The sequence below is a fragment of the Chaetodon trifascialis genome, chromosome 20 (assembly GCF_039877785.1).
Source record: "Chaetodon trifascialis isolate fChaTrf1 chromosome 20, fChaTrf1.hap1, whole genome shotgun sequence".
NCBI classification, from domain to species: domain Eukaryota; kingdom Metazoa; phylum Chordata; class Actinopteri; order Chaetodontiformes; family Chaetodontidae; genus Chaetodon; species Chaetodon trifascialis.
The window spans coordinates 6,994,636-7,012,264 of record NC_092075.1 but is presented as its reverse complement, the minus strand read 5'-3'; the positions used below and the strand labels follow the sequence as shown (position 1 = coordinate 7,012,264).

The 17,629-nt window shown below is 42.1% G+C and overlaps 1 protein-coding gene across 5 annotated transcripts in view; it reads left to right on the top strand.

Annotated features, from left to right (window-relative positions):
- arhgap24 (Rho GTPase activating protein 24) overlaps positions 1-17,629 on the top strand; it is a 69,350-nt gene that overhangs the window by 39,019 nt on the left and 12,702 nt on the right. For 2 of the 5 annotated variants that reach the window (XM_070988432.1, XM_070988434.1), the window contains one exon: positions 16,043-16,165. In XM_070988432.1, the coding sequence (XP_070844533.1) occupies positions 16,043-16,165 (123 nt within the window). Of the gene's footprint in view, positions 1-7,222; positions 7,337-12,055; positions 12,357-16,042; positions 16,166-17,629 lie in introns of those variants that run through there. The other 3 variants (XM_070988433.1, XM_070988435.1, XM_070988436.1) reach the window with 3 other exon arrangements.

The following is a 17,629-nucleotide window of genomic DNA, read 5'->3' as shown; positions in this document are numbered from 1 at the left end:
CTTTCATCAACACAGTTTTCACTATAATCCGTTTTCTACACACTGCAGTTTCATTTACTTTTCATTGGGGAGATTCTGTTTTCTGCTGTGACTTATAACCACAGATAAAACAAAAACTGCAGCTTATTAAAAAGAAGTGAAAAGTTCAGAGTCTTCAAACAGAATGCAACCAATTTGTACAACATCTGACTCTCAATGGACAAGTTTTAAAAAAAAATATCCAAATTGAATGTATTGATATTCCATCATATTTATTTCATATATTCCTTCTTTCTGGTGAAAACATTACCCAGATGCAACTCAATCAAGTTCAGTCAGCGATTCAGGTGTGTTATACCAGTAGCGGCTAAAGTAGCCATGTAGCCATCTTAGCCTCAAGCGAAGATGAGAAGCGGGCTTCAGAGGTCTAGTTTGTGTGTTTGTTTTTCATTTTCAGACTTGTCTTCCTCAGCAAGCAGCAGCCTCCAGGGCTGAAAAATAAGCCAACATGGAAGTGCCAAAAACTGCAGTTCCTCAAATGGCCACTTGAGGCTTGATAGTCAAGGAGTCAGTAGTCTTCACCTGCAACAGATGCTGCCTCAAGTGACATCACTTGAGTCAATTTGTCAGAGTTCATGTAGCTCCCTCTGGAGCAACAAATGGTTTTATGCAGCTTTTTTTGCCTAAATGCAGCAGCGCTCCACAAGACCTACACTAGACTAGAAATCAGTGGATTTTTCCTTTAACACCTTTCCAATATATCCAAATCCCTGTAAAATTAGTAAATATAAAAGCAGCAATCTGTATCTTTCCATGTTTTCCAAAGGTGTAGCAAAGACAATAGAGCATGTGATGCTGCGCTTGTGAAATTATTCCACCTCATAGTTGGTATTTGGTGAAAATGTCATTAACCTGTTGGCTGATTGCAAGCTATTTGCTGAAAGGTCACTGTCAGCCAGACAGGTGACACTAACCACACTGACATTTCTCAGCAGTACAGAGAGTAATTGTCAATTTTTCGTATTTTAATGCAAAAGAAAACATCACATATTTCAAGTTAAAGTAAAGGAAGGCTAAACACAAAGTTTAGCAACTCCTACTCACACTAATAGCTTGTAAATATTAACCAACACTGATTAATTTTGTCCTACACTGCACTCCGTGTAACACCTCTGAAATGGTGTGAATGGGATTTAACCATCAGAGCATTTTGAATGACTAGTATGAAAACACACTTTCAAACCGCATATGTAGTTTAAAAGCCACCCAGGTGTGGCTGTAGTAGATACGTAGCTTTAAAAAATCTTGCCAGAGGAAGAAAAATCATGCTTAGCGAAAAAGCATTCTCATAGCTGGGTCAAATTTCACTTTGCTTGGCTGCTTGAGGCAGATAACAGAAGACACTCCTGAATTCATGGCTCCCAGCCTGCCTGTAAATCCATCCCAGTAAAGCTGTTCTCATGCAAAAAATCTGAGGCAACAGATGGGAGAGAAATTGGGCAGAAAAAATACTGTATATGTAGAATGCCCAGGCAGAAATGAGATTTCAAGAAACGCTGATGGAGGTGAGGAAGAAAGAGAATTCTGCGTTTCATATGTTTATGAACACTGAACACCAGATCCCCTAAGCAGTCTGCTCGACTCCCATTATTAAAGCCTGACTTTAGTTGTCACATCCTGAAGTTGCTCAGGATTTTTGACTGTAAATTGACTGTGCGTGAATGCTAACATGCATAAACCAATATGTGAAGATAGGAAACGCATCAGAGCTGCTGAAACAAGGTCACAGGAGGAGCATCTGAAACTCTCCACCCGTTGTCTGGAAAAGCAGATGATTCAGAGGCCAGTTGGATTCATACAGCAAAATCTCTCCCTCACACCTGATAAGTGGGAATATCTAACCATATTAGCCATTTCAGCGTGCTTGTGCTAATTCAAAGCAGAAAAGTGTGAGGAAAGTCTGTGGATGTCAATGAATCCACATGTCAATTGACAGAAAATGAATAATTGATTTAACTGGGTAACTTTTTAAGCAAAAATGCCAAACATTTGCTTGTTCGATCCTATCAAATTTGAGAATTTGCTGCTTTTTGATGTCTTATACGACAGTATAATGAATATCTTATTTCCTAAGAAGCAATTTGAAGATGTCACCACAGGCTCTGGCAAATTGTGATTACATTTAAGGTTCATTCATCAGATTCATTCATTAGCTGAGAAAATAATTGGCAGATTAATCAGCCACCTCAGTGAAGCTCTATGGGCATCAACAGCAGCATCAACAACTGCACATTTATTTAAAAAAAAAACATTTCATGCACGTGTGGAAGCTCAGTAGCCGAACCAGTGACTGCACTTAATGAAAGCTTTATTTATAGCACAGGCTTGAACAAGAGAACGAACCGAACAACATCAGCAAAAGTCCACTCTCAAACACACAAAGAGCCAACCTCCTGGTCAGCGTTTCTCTGTCTCTCCACTTAGATCACCACCAATCTTTTTCTCTGCCCCAGCTCGCCTGCACTGGCCCCGCACTGCAGCCCTCTCAGGCGGGCAGTGCTTTGGCCAGCTTTGTCAGAGAAAACAACGAGGATGTGGAGCGGCAACGCAGACAGGACTGCTGCGACGGCCAAAATGAAAACACGCTTATCTTGCCGAAGCTGATGGGCTCTGTCCATCGGCTGTCCAAATAATTGGGCAGCGAGTCAACAGGAAGTTTTATGGTGCATGCCTCACACTGAAAATAAGTGGCACAGACACACACAGTTTATTACACTGATGCTTCTGCTGAGGGAAGACATTCACTATTTTTGCACCAAAAGATGGTGTTGCTCATACTCCACGCTCCACCTCATCAGTCACTAAGAGCAAATATGAAGTAGTGTGAAGGCACATGCGGGGAGATGATTGATGAATGTCACATTTATCTCTCCTTTCTATCACAATAATGTTCACCTCTGACAGGCCCTTCAATCTCCTAAAGCAATCTCGCAAATGAGGCAAATGATTAATGCTTCTGCGACACGTAACCAGAATTCATTTTATAACAAAATTACCTGAAGAAAATCATGAGAAGCATTTTTCTTAAGACCCAGCTATCGGGATTTTTTTTTCTCTACGTTACATAAGGTCTTCACCAACAGCGTATCTCCAGCCAGCACACCTAAACCCAGACTCAAGCTTGCCTCCTTTCGTTCTCTTTGGTTCTCGTGGGGAAAGACAGACTAAATAAGGTGCTCTGCCTCCGGTCGTCACACAATAAACCAGCAGTCAGGTTTCTGTAACCCTCTGTGAAAAGTTCAAAAGGCTTTCCCAGAGGCCCGGCTGACTCAACCTACCAATTCTAGCTGTGGGGAGTGCAGGTGTGCATCTGCCCTGAAGCCCTCATCAGTGCTGAAAGGTGATATTAGAAGGTATTAGTGAGCAGAGCAACAGGTACTTTGTCATGTTTCGTTACTCTGGCGTGGATAAAGTGAGGTTCACTCCCTTTTCAGAGCACTTGTCTACATCTTTTCCTTCCAACATAATTGTTACTGGATGTCGTCTCTCTTCCTTATTGTAGAAATTAAGATGGAAGCTGTAATATCTAAAACATTTGCCAACAAAGTGGCAGATTGAGGTGAATGACGTATCATCCTGTGGAAAAAAACTAAAATTTCAGCTTAAATCTCGCCCTTTTCACAGTGAAACATTGCTATGGAAAATATTTTAGCAGCAGCGTCCTTATCTGCATCTGTGTGTGCGTGTGAGTGTGTATGAGGCTCAGCACTGACAACATCCCGCATTTAAACCAAAACCTATTTGGATATCTGACAAACACTGCGGGACGTCATTTGTTTGGGGTCGCACAGTGCACCCCGCGTATGAATTCTTGCCGTGCATTGCATACAGATTTCACAGTCTCACGGCCGTGACAGGATGATGTACACTTTCCAAACTGCTGTTGGCATAGTGAGATATGTTTACATGAGCATAAGGATGCCTGCATGTTTCACACAGACGGACAACACATGCATATTACAGCACACTGTGCAGAGATGAAAACACAAGCACTTCTCCAAGAGTGCTTCAAGTGCGCCTGGCTGTGCATGAACCATGAATTCTCTCTCTATTGGGTGATGATGGCAGGCTAAACGCACATGAAAGACTAAAGTCAGGTCGACCTCAGAGAGTTTGAGGTTTTACTCTTGGATCTGCATGTGCTGCACCTTTCCAGAAGCCTCCTCTGAAGTATCAGTCTGCCTGTGTCACTGATGTAACGCGTCAGCCTCCCAGCATTGCGTGCAAGTGTTCAAGTGACAACAGCTGCCAGCCCTCACCAAAACTCAACACTCTTAACATTTTAATGGCGTACTAATCCCCCAGTCGGTAGTCGCTGAAGCTGTCAGTGGTCTAAATGGTTCACCCGAGGTCTAAATGGTTCACTTGTAAGGATTCTGGTACTTTAACAAACCTCAAAGTGTTGTCATGCATAGTTTAAAGACGTTTGGAATTAGTCTAGAATTAATCTCACCTTATACTGCGAGTCACCACTGAAATAAATAGGTTGAACAGAATGTTTGTGGTTTCATACCAATGACAGAGAATTCCCATAAATGTCATTTGTGATTCATATTTACAATTGTCAGCTTTGGCTTTAAACACTATTTTTTTGCTCTGGAAAATGGCTGTAATTAGAGCAAAGTATAAGTATATAAACTCGGTCCAACCGAGTCAAATATTAAGGGATCACTCTGGTTTTTTCTTACATACCTGTATGTTAGCACATTTCCTACAAATCACATGCACTTCACACTAATCACAGCCATTTTCCAAAGCAAGACGTAGTTTATTTTAGAGCGTTTGATTCAGATTTCCTGCCCTGAAGGCTGCCACTGGTTTCCATTTCAGTGAAGCATGAACACCAACTTTAGGTAACTTGAAACTAGATGAAGATCCAGCACGTAATCCATCATAGTAAACATGGTGTACTGTGTTCTCTGCATTGGAAAAAGAAGAAGAGATCATTGTTAGAGATGCTGTGTTCGCAGTAAATGGGCCAAAAGGCAGATACAATCCTTCAAAACGCACCAGCAACACTGCACGACCCACTTACACCTCTGCATCAGTCTCTAGTCTTTATAATTATCGCTCCGACTTATGTTCCAACACAAGCTCTGAACTTTAAGTCAAGTCTGAGCCGTGTTTCCTTTTCCTAAAGTTGAAATTGATTCCCCTTACATAATGGTATATTTACAGCAGCCTTGGCAGGACACACAGACATAGCTCTTTATTTAGTTGGCATGAAATCAGAACAGAGACACTTGGCTTTTTGACAGCCCTGTGACCTCCATGAACGGACTGACCCAATGCCTCCCCGACTGTCCTCATGACAACTCACTAAAACTCCACCCGCTCGTATCCGACTCAACAGCTGCCTTTGACCCCTGTAATGTGCGAACAGAGGAGTGAATATGAAGTGACTGAATCGCTCGTTTTTAACATGTTTTCAGTTGACAGTGGTGGGATGTAACTAAGTACTAAGTGACTAAGTAAATCTACACAGTGGTGTTGCTTCTTTTACTTATATACCTAAGATCCGGGTACTTCTTCCACCACTGGACATACATGTTTGACCTTAAAGTTTTACATTGCTGTGGGAACCTCGTGGCTTCACATCCAAAGTAGTCAAGGTATCATGTTTTCCTTCCCATTTCCAAAGAATACAGAACATTTAGAGTTGATGTGGCCATTATTCTCCATTTGATGATTACCTTCTTCCCCATGGACGCCTGTAGAGGGACAGTAGAGCCAAACAACCCTCGTCCCCTTTGACCTCCCCACTCCTTTTCACTTTGTAACTCATTCAGCATCAGATGGTAATGGATAGCCATAGTAACTCTATGGACTCTGTGTTCTCCACCAGACAATGCCTCCTGGGACTCAGGTGGAGGCTAATGTTGTGGTGTCTGCCTTCAGATTATGTCGATTGACAGGCCGGGACCACCGTGACACCAGGAAGAGAATTAGCCATTGATACCTTACTGGGGGTCAAGTGAAACAGGGCACCTGCTATAGACGCATGAGAAGATGCCGCTGCAGACGTACAGCAGGAGTGGGGATGAGAGTTTAGGTTTTTTGGATAGGAAAGAGTCAGACCTGGTAAAATTCAGATTAATTTTATTAGTTAATTTATTCTGTCTTTTCACTCTTACCTCACCGTCAGTCTGTTTTTGAAGAGCCGCAGACAACAGGCTGCAGACCAGTTCCCTGGTGTCCGCAGACTCATGCCGTGTGCAGCATTGAATCACATCCTGGATGCTCATAGAATAATGGAAAAAGGCAAATTATTGTCTGACTTTATTAATACAACAATAGTTTACATAGCTGCCTCCAGAATGACGTGACCTGTACTATTAAACCACATTTACTATTACTGCCTGTAACCACAGGGGTCGCCAAATCAACCAGGACTCAAATCTTGGGGACTAAAACTTTAAGGGTTTGTTATGTTCATGTGACAACCAAGGATAATTTTTTGCGGCAAATAACTCAAGGGGAAAATAAATAAATAAATAACTCTAAACAGCTAAATAATTAATTAATTAACTAGATTCAAGATGCTGGCAGAATCAGAGTCTCTCCAAACTGATATTTGAGCAATTTTCTGATCATCACTTAATCTCATTGTGCTTGTGCAATGACAATAAAGATACTCTAAACTGCTATAAGTTAATTTTCACTTATTTTGCGTTCAGCACTATTCTTACTTTTACTTTGCCAACATTTATTTTACTCACTAAAGTCTGCACAAACTACCTAGACTACCAGGAATTGAACAAAATAATGCAGTGTATCTTTGATGTAAGACTTTGATTTCACACAAAAAGTCAATATTACATCATTATGCTCTAAGCAGTTTGTGGCTGAAGATGTTAACAAAGCACTGCAGTGTGAATGGGACATCCCATGTTTGCTTATGGGGTCGTGCCCTGTATCAAACCAGTGGCCTTTTTCAACCCAAGCCCTCAGAGAGACCTGCCTATTGTTCCCATTACAGTGCTTAAGAGAAGTATGTGTGTGTGTGTGCGCGCGCTCCCCAACCCCCTCTTCAAACCTCACCTCCCTCCCCTCCTTTCCTTTCTCTTTCACACCCTCTCAGCTGTGCTCACTCACTCATTCTGAGCCAGGCCAGAAACTGGCAGAGCGGCTCCTCACTCAGGATCTCCCGTCCTCAAGTTAACCCAGACTGCCGCGACTTTCTAACCCGCTCAGGGGGCTTCTGTTCAGGAGTGTGGAGGAGACATGGAGATGGTCCATCAGGCGATTCATAGTTTACCACAGTATGGATTATCTGATTTACTATCCTCACATCAAGGTAACGATAAAAGGCGTGCTACTTGACTACTTTGAGCCTACTGATAGCTTTACATGTAACTCTCAACGCCATGCAGCGGTTGTATTTCTCTAAACATGCACTGATGTCTCACCACAGACACTTCTTTGTTGTAACAGCTGCACTTTGCAGAGGCATTAGATCATCTGGAAGTGATATCACTCATGAATGAAACTTTGTGTGTAAGGGAGCCATCATTCGTAAACTGAAGATGAAAAGGGGAAACGGTGGTAGTTTTTCTTTCCACTTTTAATCCTCGCCATCCTTCCGTATGAATGAACAAAACTCTGCGAGGTAGTTTGACTTGTCGCTCGGCGAGTGACTTCCTGCTCTGTTGGAGGTATTTATGATGTGTGGACTTCTGAGAAGACTATCATTAGACACAATATTGAATCTCAACTTGCCCCTGCTTGCATGCAAACAAGAAGACGCTTGCAGACAAGAGAGAACAGACACTGATGTATTCATTTAACATCCCTCTGTACACACACACACACACACACACACACACAGGGAGAATTATGACATTGTCATATGAAGCTAAACAAGGTAGTTATAGTGTCTGCATTGTTCTCTGGGCCAGCAGCAGCTGCTTCCTCCACTTGGCAAGCAGGACAATCAAAGTCTGGAAGAACTTAACATTTTCACAACGCGTCTCAGACGAAATACATTCCACTTCTGAATCATTTTTAGGTCATTTTTAACACTTTAACACCCACTCCCTGTTGAGCAGTGTTTGCCTAAATTAAACTGACCATTTTCTAACTGATACACCCTCGCTATGAGGTGAGCACATGGATTTGTCACGTTGTTGAACTTCTTTGACGGTAGGAGACTCCATGTTTTTTTACAGTTGCAGTTGCATACTCCGTAGTGTACCTTGATCTTTTTACCAGCAGTCGCTTGCTGACCACAACAGAGGAGTAGTTTTACATTTTGGGAAACACCCTTTTTGCTTTCCGAAGAAAGGTTAGATGAGAAGATGGAAACTGTTTTCGTATCTGGCCGTTAAATATGACGCTATAGCCAGGAGACAGTTAGCTTAGCTTAGCATAAAGACTGGAGGCAGGGGGAAACAGCTAGCCTGGCTGACTGTAGAAGTGATGCCTAAACAGCATCGAGTTAAATTTTTTGATACTATATTTTGCGGAAGTGTAAAAATCAACAACTTGCAGTTTTTTGGGTGTTTAGGCACCAGACAATTTCTTTGCATTAAGCTAAGCTAACCGTCTCTTGGCTGTATCATACTTAAGAGACAGATATGAGAGTGGTATGAATCTTCTCATGTAATTCACAGCAAGAAATAGAATAAATGTACATTCAAAATACTGCGTTCAGCCAAAAGGCTAATCAATACATACAGCTTACATGCTCATAGTCACATAACATTTTATAGCAGCCTGCATTAGAGTACACGGCACTAGCATCCTATCAGGGTGACAGTGGATATAAAAGATTAATGCCACTATCTTCACTAAATTAAACTATTTGTGTGATCCGTCATCCAGTGCAGCCTTCTGCATGTGCCCGTTGTTTTACAGGACTTACTTACAGAGATACAGGTCAGAGTGAAGTGTATCGGGGCTCCAGGTATTTGTGAGCAATTACAGCACAGTGGGATCCTTTGTTGTCTCCCACCTGTTCTGAGCCATTAACTAAAGACTAGTCTGCAGCTGGGCCTGGCCACTTATTAAGGCCGGTGGTCAGCGCTGGAATGAGCAGTTGTTAGCTGCTTGCGCTCAACCCAACTCACATAGTAATTATCACACACCCACAGAAGGCAACTAGAAATAATGGAGAAGTTAGAGATACTTTAACACAATGCAAGTAAAACAGTATGTTATGGTTTTGTTGAAGGATGTGCAATTATTCAAAGGTGTGTTATTATTAATTTATGCAATAAAAGAGGAAGCATGCAGATTATTTTACCAATGGCTTTCCTTTGTTCAGTGCTGTACACAGTTTTGAGGTTGACTGAATTAACCAGCTGTCTGCGGTTAAGCTGTAGCCTGATGCACTTCCAGAACTATTTTATTATAAGTTAGTGTCAATAAAGTTGTCGTTTTTGTTGGCGCCCCATTGAGACTATTGCTAACGGGATTACCGTTGAGAATTGAAAGGGTGTGGCACTTTCTCTTTGCCTGAACTTTTTCCTGAAGTCTCAAGGTGAATAAGGAATCCTGATCTGTGTGCCTTCTTCAATACAAGCCGTCCTCTGAAGCACCAGTCTGCATTCCTGCGTGAAGCTGACGATTGTTCACCGCTGAGTTTCTAAAAGTTTGGAGCGGTGTGCAGCGGCGTGGTGAATCAGGGGAATTGTGACAGCTGTCACGGTTGTCTCTTCAGGTACAGTCGTGCTATAAGTGAAGCTCCTCGACTGTCTGTGGCAGCGAACTCCTGCTAGGATTGGTCTCATTTAAGAAGCGGTGACTGAGGGTTTTTTTTTTTCAGAGACGCAGTGCCAGTCACACTACAAGCAGTGTGTGAATTGTGAGGTGGACAATAATACTTGCAGGCAGCTTTAGCACAGCTGATAAAGAATCAGCCTCCAGTCATTTTATTCAGAGGACAGACATGGAGACTTCACCCACCAGCGACAAGATGATGTTTGAACTAAATGTTTTTACCTCTCTGCAGTAAATTGGCTAAATTCTTAGAGGCTGTGAAAGCTGCAGACTGGGGATTGAAAAGCTTTGTTCTTCGCAGCCTGTTGTGTTTATCTGCTGGTGGTTTTATTCAGGAGTCAAACCAGTGATTGACCGTCATGTGTCTGAGATCACAAGACAATGCTGAGTTATCTGGGAGTGCTGTGTGTTTGTGATTGGGCTAAACACCGGTCTCCAAACAATTAGCACTAAAATATTTTTATTGCATTTGGCCACAACGAGGTCCCAAATCATCTTTGCCAAGTATGCAAGTGGTACACTATTCATTAATGTTTGGAGCAGCTTACAGCACTTATGTCATTCACAAACTGATGACTCAATCGGTGCAGCTGCTGGATTTGAGTCTGTTTTTCATTTAAACCCTGAGTCACAAACACAAGGAAAGGCAGTTGGCTGAAAGCGGGCTGACACATTTCTGCCGGACAGTAAAAGTGACTGAAATACACACAAAGCCAGCCGGTATTCATTTTGTGGTCACTTGTATTGTTATCGTCTCAACTCTGGATTAAGTTTCTTATTTAAGTTGAGAGAATGGATGACTCTCCATCTGCTGCTCCTGATATTTGCTAATTTCATTAGTGAAATGTGTTCTGCCACTACATTTGCATGAGATTAATCCTGATACTAATACTAGTAATGCAGTTTACAAGACTACAGATGGGTACAAATATGTTGCTTACAACAGCTTTCTCACAGGTTTTGTACTGACCTTTTTGATTGTTTTGTCCAGAAAGTTGTGCTAGAGTTTGACGTATCGCCCGTCTTCATAAACCATATGGCCAATTCAGCCAATGTGGAAGAAAACTGAGCATCAACAGGAAATAGCAGGAGGAACAGGAGTGTGTTGTAATAACCATGGTATGCTGTATAATCCTGTTGCACGCTTGTTTAACAGCTTCACAACTGCTTTTTTCCAACAGGAAATACTGTCTTTTCATGCAAGTAGTGGAAACACAGGCTCTATGTTAAGGGATGATTGATTTTAAATGTGGACAAAAGCAGTCACGGGGAAACCAGGGAATCACAATTACTTTGCATGACAATCAATGTGACAATGCTGTCGGGGGCTGAGAAATGTTTGTGTGCCAAATTGGTCAAAGGGACTGTGGAATCCATGTGACAGAGTCACTTCAGTGGTCAACACGAGCATCAGACTGATGGGGCTGAGTAATAGGACTAATTTAAGTAATATAAGTAGTTTTTTTTTCCCATACACAGTCTAATAAATTACTGCAGAAACAGCCTGAACCTGCTGTGATATGCTAACTGGGCACGTTAACTGTAGCCAAAAGGACATTTTTAATATTTGATGATTGCCCTTCAGCTATTCAAGCATGCATATACTGGTAACATCACATTTATGGCTTTTTGTGTGTTCTTTTTAGTGAGCAGTTGTCATAATCTAAATATTTCTGTGCTGCTTTTGTATAATTTTGGAACAGGTGTGCATTTTCTACCATAAGAAAACTGTACTGAACAGTTAATTGTGCTTCTTTGGATGAGTTTAATTGTATCTGATTGCTGGTCAGCACATTGCGAAATTAATTGGTGTTTGCAAAATGTTTTGAATGGGGGAACATTTCAAAGGGGTTACAAGAACAAGTGTTCTTGTTGGGAATAAATCACATGAAAAGAAACAAAACTAACAAAACTAAAAGCAACTAATGCTTATTTTCGTTGTCGATTAATCTATTGCTTATTTTTTTCAATTAATGGATTAGTTGTTTGGTCTGTAAAATGTCTGAAAATGGTGAAAAATGTCAGTCAGTGTTTCCAAGCGTCAAATGTGTATTAATCCGCCGCTGAAAATAGTCCACAGTTAATGTATTAGTTAGTCCTGTTTGAGCTTTGTTTTCTAAAAACTACAGTGCCCAGCTGTTTTAAGAAATTCTTTCATCTATTTAAAAAACGAAACGAGGTGTTTTTCAGCCTCATTTAAAGATTTACATTTCCAGACAGAAACTTTGCTGGGGGCTCGGGGCTCGGGGCTCGGACCCTGAAAGCAGCTCGGCCCGGCCCTGGTAGTGACGGTCTCACACGGTCTCTGTCTCGCAGTGGACTCACCAACACATCGATATCTCAGCCTCCCTCTCTCTCAATCAAATCCATTACTGTATCATCCGCCGTGAGGAGTTTGTGTGCTTGATCGCCTCAACGTGAAGCGCTGCTGAAGTGTTTTAGGAGCGACGGGGCTTTTCCACCGGCTGAAGACAAACTCACATGTGCGAATGTAGGTGAGCATCTGCACGTTTACCGGCCGGTTCCTGCATCCCGTCGCTTTGTTGACGAAATGCAGCGTTGAAAATCTGTTGCGCGTCGCGGAGGAAATCACAGAGGTGAGCTGAAGCTGGGCTTGTGTTTGAGTCATGGAGGGAGGACGCGTTCAAGTGTTGTTGAAAGATTTAGCTGCACGTTCAGGTCGAACGATGCGGGTGTGACTGACAGTGGATCAGTTGTGTGAAGTGTAATTAATGAGAATCAATAGCGGGTAGTGACTAATCGCCGGATGAGGGACGGAGGGCTGTTAAGAGGAAGAGCCTGCTTCCTGGACACAGATCACAATATGGATCAAAACTTCATTGTCTTTAATGGGAGAGTTGATCTGTGCAAGCTTTAATAAGGCATGCTCACTGCTAGATGGAGCATGGATGGATGGATGGATGGATGGATGGATGGATGGATGAATTGTACCGGCTGCAGTGATAACTGTCACTTTCAAACCTGATTTTAATTATTAGAAACAGCAAATGTCCTAGTTGCTCGCAGATTCATTATGGATCAGACCGTTTTCATTCATTTTAAAAGTGCAGAAATAGATATCACTGAGTCGATTATATAGATATGATCAATTCTATTCCAACAGTTTTATTTAGGGCTGCAACTAATGGTTGCTGTCATTACAGATGAATGTGATGAAAATCTCAATTTGTCACATAAAATCTACAAAATGTCCAAAGATTTGCCAGAAATAGTGAATAAATTACCATTACAACCAGTGCCAGGAGTAGATCTTCCGACTCATTTTGTCCAAACAATAGATCAAGACATAAAGATAATCAATTTGCAATAATATATAACCGATATAAGCAGTAAATCCTCACGTTTGAAAAGCTAAAACCAGAAAATATTTGTCATTTTTGCTTGGAAAAGGCTGCCGATTGATTGTCTGTGGCATTCATTGATCGGAGCAGTTGGGAATTGCTGAGGACGTGAAGTAAAAGTGATGCTGAGATTCAGACAGAGCGATGTTAGTGATCCTAAAGAGTGCTGTAGGTTTAGACTTGTTGTCAGTCTCAGCCAATAAGCCAAACAAACTAGTTTCCTTAAATAGTAACGCTAAATCACTACCTGCGGATACATGTTATCATGCCCATGAGGTGAGGTATATAATCCGAGAAACGAGCTGTTTGGGATCCTAAAGTGCTAATCTTACATGCCTCATGTGGTGGATGCGCAGACTCTGTGCAGCACTTCATGATGCTGAAAAATGACACTTTAATGTTACATGAAGACAGCAGCATGACCCTGAAGGTCTGAAATGAGCTCCAGTTACACTTTAACTGCCGAGTGACAAACCTTGTGCCTCTCTGAGACACACCGGCTGCATTCACATTAGGTTCATTATTGTCACCTGAGTTTACATGGCCTGTGTTTGGAAAGGGGGCCTGCAGTGGATAAACACTGGGGAATGCCACACAGGGCAAACACTGGCATCTGCTCCCTGCTAACGAGATCTCATTGAGACTGACAGGGATCATCAATCTCACTGTCAAATAAAGCTGTGCAGGAGTAACTGAGTTATTCAAAGCTGCTTTAAAATCCATCTGGAGCGGTTGTCAAGTCCTTAACCCAAACCTGCAGCAGTGATGGTTCATTGACAGTTAGCTGGATGATGACAAAAAGGTTTCAGGGAGAATCTCTTACATTACATTCATTTATCGCATTTGTCCAAAGCGTGTTTTGTCAAACCACGTAGGAGCAAAAGGACAGTCATCCAAAACTGGGAGCCTGTGCCCTTTTAACAAATCACCAGTGCTGGAAGTGATGCATTACTGTAATTCCATTACTTTTGGTGGTAATTAGAAATAAAACTAATTACTTTTAAAATGAATTATAATTACTGCAATTTAAAAGGGCTCGTTACTTGTAACCCCAGAGGACAGCAGCCCTGGATTTTCCTGTTCGTGATCTAGCATTGTCTTGTCATTGTCGTAAAGTGAAGAAACTTCATCGAATCATCTTCTTCATCGTTCATCGAATGTAATTATTTATTCACGACTGTAGCAAAGCTCAGTTAACAAGTGCATCCAGCATCGTCTTCTTCTACCAAATCTGACTGTCAAAACAAGACAATAGAAGATAACTTAAAGGGAGGGAGGCTGCCCATTGCTGCCCTCTGGTGTTCAGGAGTATTAATGTCTTCTATTGTTACACTAATAGCTGTGTGTGCGTTGATGAGAGAGTTGAAGCAGATATTTCAAAGTAACACAAAAGTTGCTTTCCCGAGTAACTACTTACTTTTAGATGCAGTAATTGGTGAAGTAATCTCATTACTTTTGGGAGAAGCAATTTTTGATTTGCAGTAACTTGCAGAACACTGTTAAGACCTAAAAGCATGTTCAGTGCTCCGTACGAGTGCTTGGAGATATTTGTAGATGTATTTACAGTGAGTGTAAACAACCCCAAACATGAATTCATATTCATTTTTAACACTGAACCTCAAACAGTGATGGGAATGAGGAAACTCAATGTTGAGCAGATGACACCCAATGCAAACTGGAACTGGATTATATTAGCCTGATAACAGAAAGTTAGCCTGGATTAGTTGAGCCACATTTAAGGAACAAACTGTGTTTCTTATCAAATTTAGCAGTTAATTCAACTGGATTGCAAAGTATTGCCTTTCATATTGTGTTGCAGTCGTCTATAAATATTTTCTTGCATGCAACACGCAGATCTCATCCTGTGATGCAATGACCCCGGTGGTCAAAGTCATGAATAATTCAGCCGCTGAGTGATCTGCCATTCACCTCCTAATAGCTCTTCTCTTGCTATAACAGAGCAGGTGCATCACATGCCACGAGTCCTTGTTTGTTTGTTTCCTCTTCATGAAGCAGAAGTGGAGCCGTGGAAACGGTTCTGTTGTCATGATAATCTCTGCAGCCGGATTCGAAGCAGGTCCAGAGCCTCCAGTCCAATCTGCCCGGTATCACATGACAGCAGAGGGCTTGTGGCCGTTATCTACAAGTCAAATCAGGGTAGCTGAGCCTGCCTCTAATGGAGCACACACTTCTGTTTCTTTATTACTGTTTTTGAGTTAAAATGGAATGTTCTCGTCTAAAATTGTCCCTTTTTATAGACACCTAGTGGTTAGGTTCAAGTAAATTACCGTGCCATCCAAGGACGTTAAAAGTCAGCGCTGCGTTGGTCACCAGGAGGTCAGACGCTGCTTGTCTTTCCATATTTTCACTTCGTTTGGATGTTTGACCTTCACTGTGCAGAATATTGTATGTGCAGAAAGATGTTTTCACATTCATCTGCTGAAGGAGGAAAGTTTCTCTGCGCTCACCAGAAATCGGAGTTTGATGATTTTGTACCATCAGAACTAGTTTGTAAGCCAGTCGGAGTCCAGTATAAAACTTTTGCAAGTGTGATGTGGAGACTTGCAGCCTCCAGCACACATATACTTAAAAAGAACAATATTTGCATATTTAAAGATTCTGGATTTTTAGATGTAATTTTAAGAATGTAGAACTTTTCTGGAAAAAAAAGAAACATATTAAACCCAAATTATTATTCCACACATGACTGGAAAACATGCCTGCAGGGGATCTTTAACTTCTAAAATGTTCTGAAAGTTATTCAGTCCCATAAATCTTGATTGCATTGAACGAAGACATCGGATTAGCAGAAATGCTGATGATTTCTCTTTGTGTTCGACAGTCTGAATTTGCCACCAAAGAGACTTTGGCTGCTGCCTGCAGGACACTGTAATCATCTGCGTTTCTGTCTGTTTGAACAGGGGGAGACAGAGAGCGGATGACAGCCAACCATGAGACCTACCTTCTTATGGCCAGCACCCAGAATGACATGGAGGATTGGGTGAAGACGATCCGCCGGGTCATCTGGGCCCCTTTTGGTGGAGGTCAGTATCTTTATTCCCTGGAAACGTGTTCACTTGTTGATGTGAGTGAGGTTTGTGCAGACAGTTTGTGTTCAATTGGATGACTTTTAAAGTTTCCAGTAGCGTTGCTGGAGGATGGATGAGTGTGTGTGTGTTGAATCTCTGCTCAAGGCTCACCGCCATCAAACGGCTGACTGCTCTGACAAAATGCATCCTTTCTGTGCTCAGACTGTGTTTAACTGAGGACTGAAAGCAGGCTTGTGCACAGTGATAATAGTGTAACCTACATCCACTTGTGGGTGCGTGATGGATATGGGATTAAGCGGTAATTTTCAGGTGCAATACTGCATTTATCGTAAAGATGTCGCCAAGATATGTATGCATTACCCTCCTATAATGTTGTGATTACATATTTTGAAATAGAGGACTATGTGGAATATAGTGCTGGATCTTCAAAGTTTTATCTGAAACAGGCTTGTTTCCACAGTCTGTTTGCAGCAAAAGCAACAGTTTGCCTCCTTTGTTTTTCTCCACATAGTTGTTTCCTACCACACGTTGTTTGCATCAGCAGAATAGTTGACGTCACCATGACAAGATGTATAAACAGCATCAGTCGGTGGGAATATTTGCTTTGTCTTTTCAATTGTGAAATCCAGACGTGCACCAGATTTGCGCTGCTTGTTTGTTTCCGCTTTCTGTCCAGCCTGTTCGTGCTAACAAACAAAGGCAGTGAGCATGTTAAAATCACTGACATGAGTCAAGTAAACTAGCAAAAAATGGCGATCTAGTCATCATGAAACGCACTGAAGTTGTTCCTGACTTTGGTGGGATCAGTGTGCTGATTACTGAGTCTCCTACTGCGCCACCATGGCTTGTTATTGACTTTACTGGCAGATACTGGCCTACATTGCGAATGAACGGGGCACAAGTGCGACGTTTGTTAAGCAGACAGGCAGTTGGGGCAGCTCGCGGTGACACAGTGAATAGATGAGGCTGAGCTGGCCCCTCTGTTTTCAGTGCAGGGAGTTTGATGTCTATTGCAGTTGACTGCTCTTCAAAAGGACGAGCCATTTGTCAAAGATGCCACAAGAAAGGTGGCTCCAAGTTGGAGCAGAGCCGGGCTTTCGCTGTCTCTCACACACATGTATGTATATACAGAGAGAGCGCACACACATATTCCAGGCTTTCACATTTTGCAGTAGCAGCAGAGACTAACCAAGCCCTGATTGGCCACTCGGTGCCCCTGAAGTGTGCGCAGATATCCTGTTCAGAGTGACAGACAGCGAGGGAGCTCCCAAAACGAAGCCCCTGTGTTTGACCCGCAGAGGAGCGGCTGTCATGTTGTGCTGAACACTTGCTATGATGTTGAATTAATTACTGGCCAGCTTGAACAAACAGTTGGACGAGAGTTTGAAGTCAGACCTCTGAGAGATGTGCAGCTGTGGCCTCTCCATCTGGATCTTTGGAGATTTATTTCATGGTAAT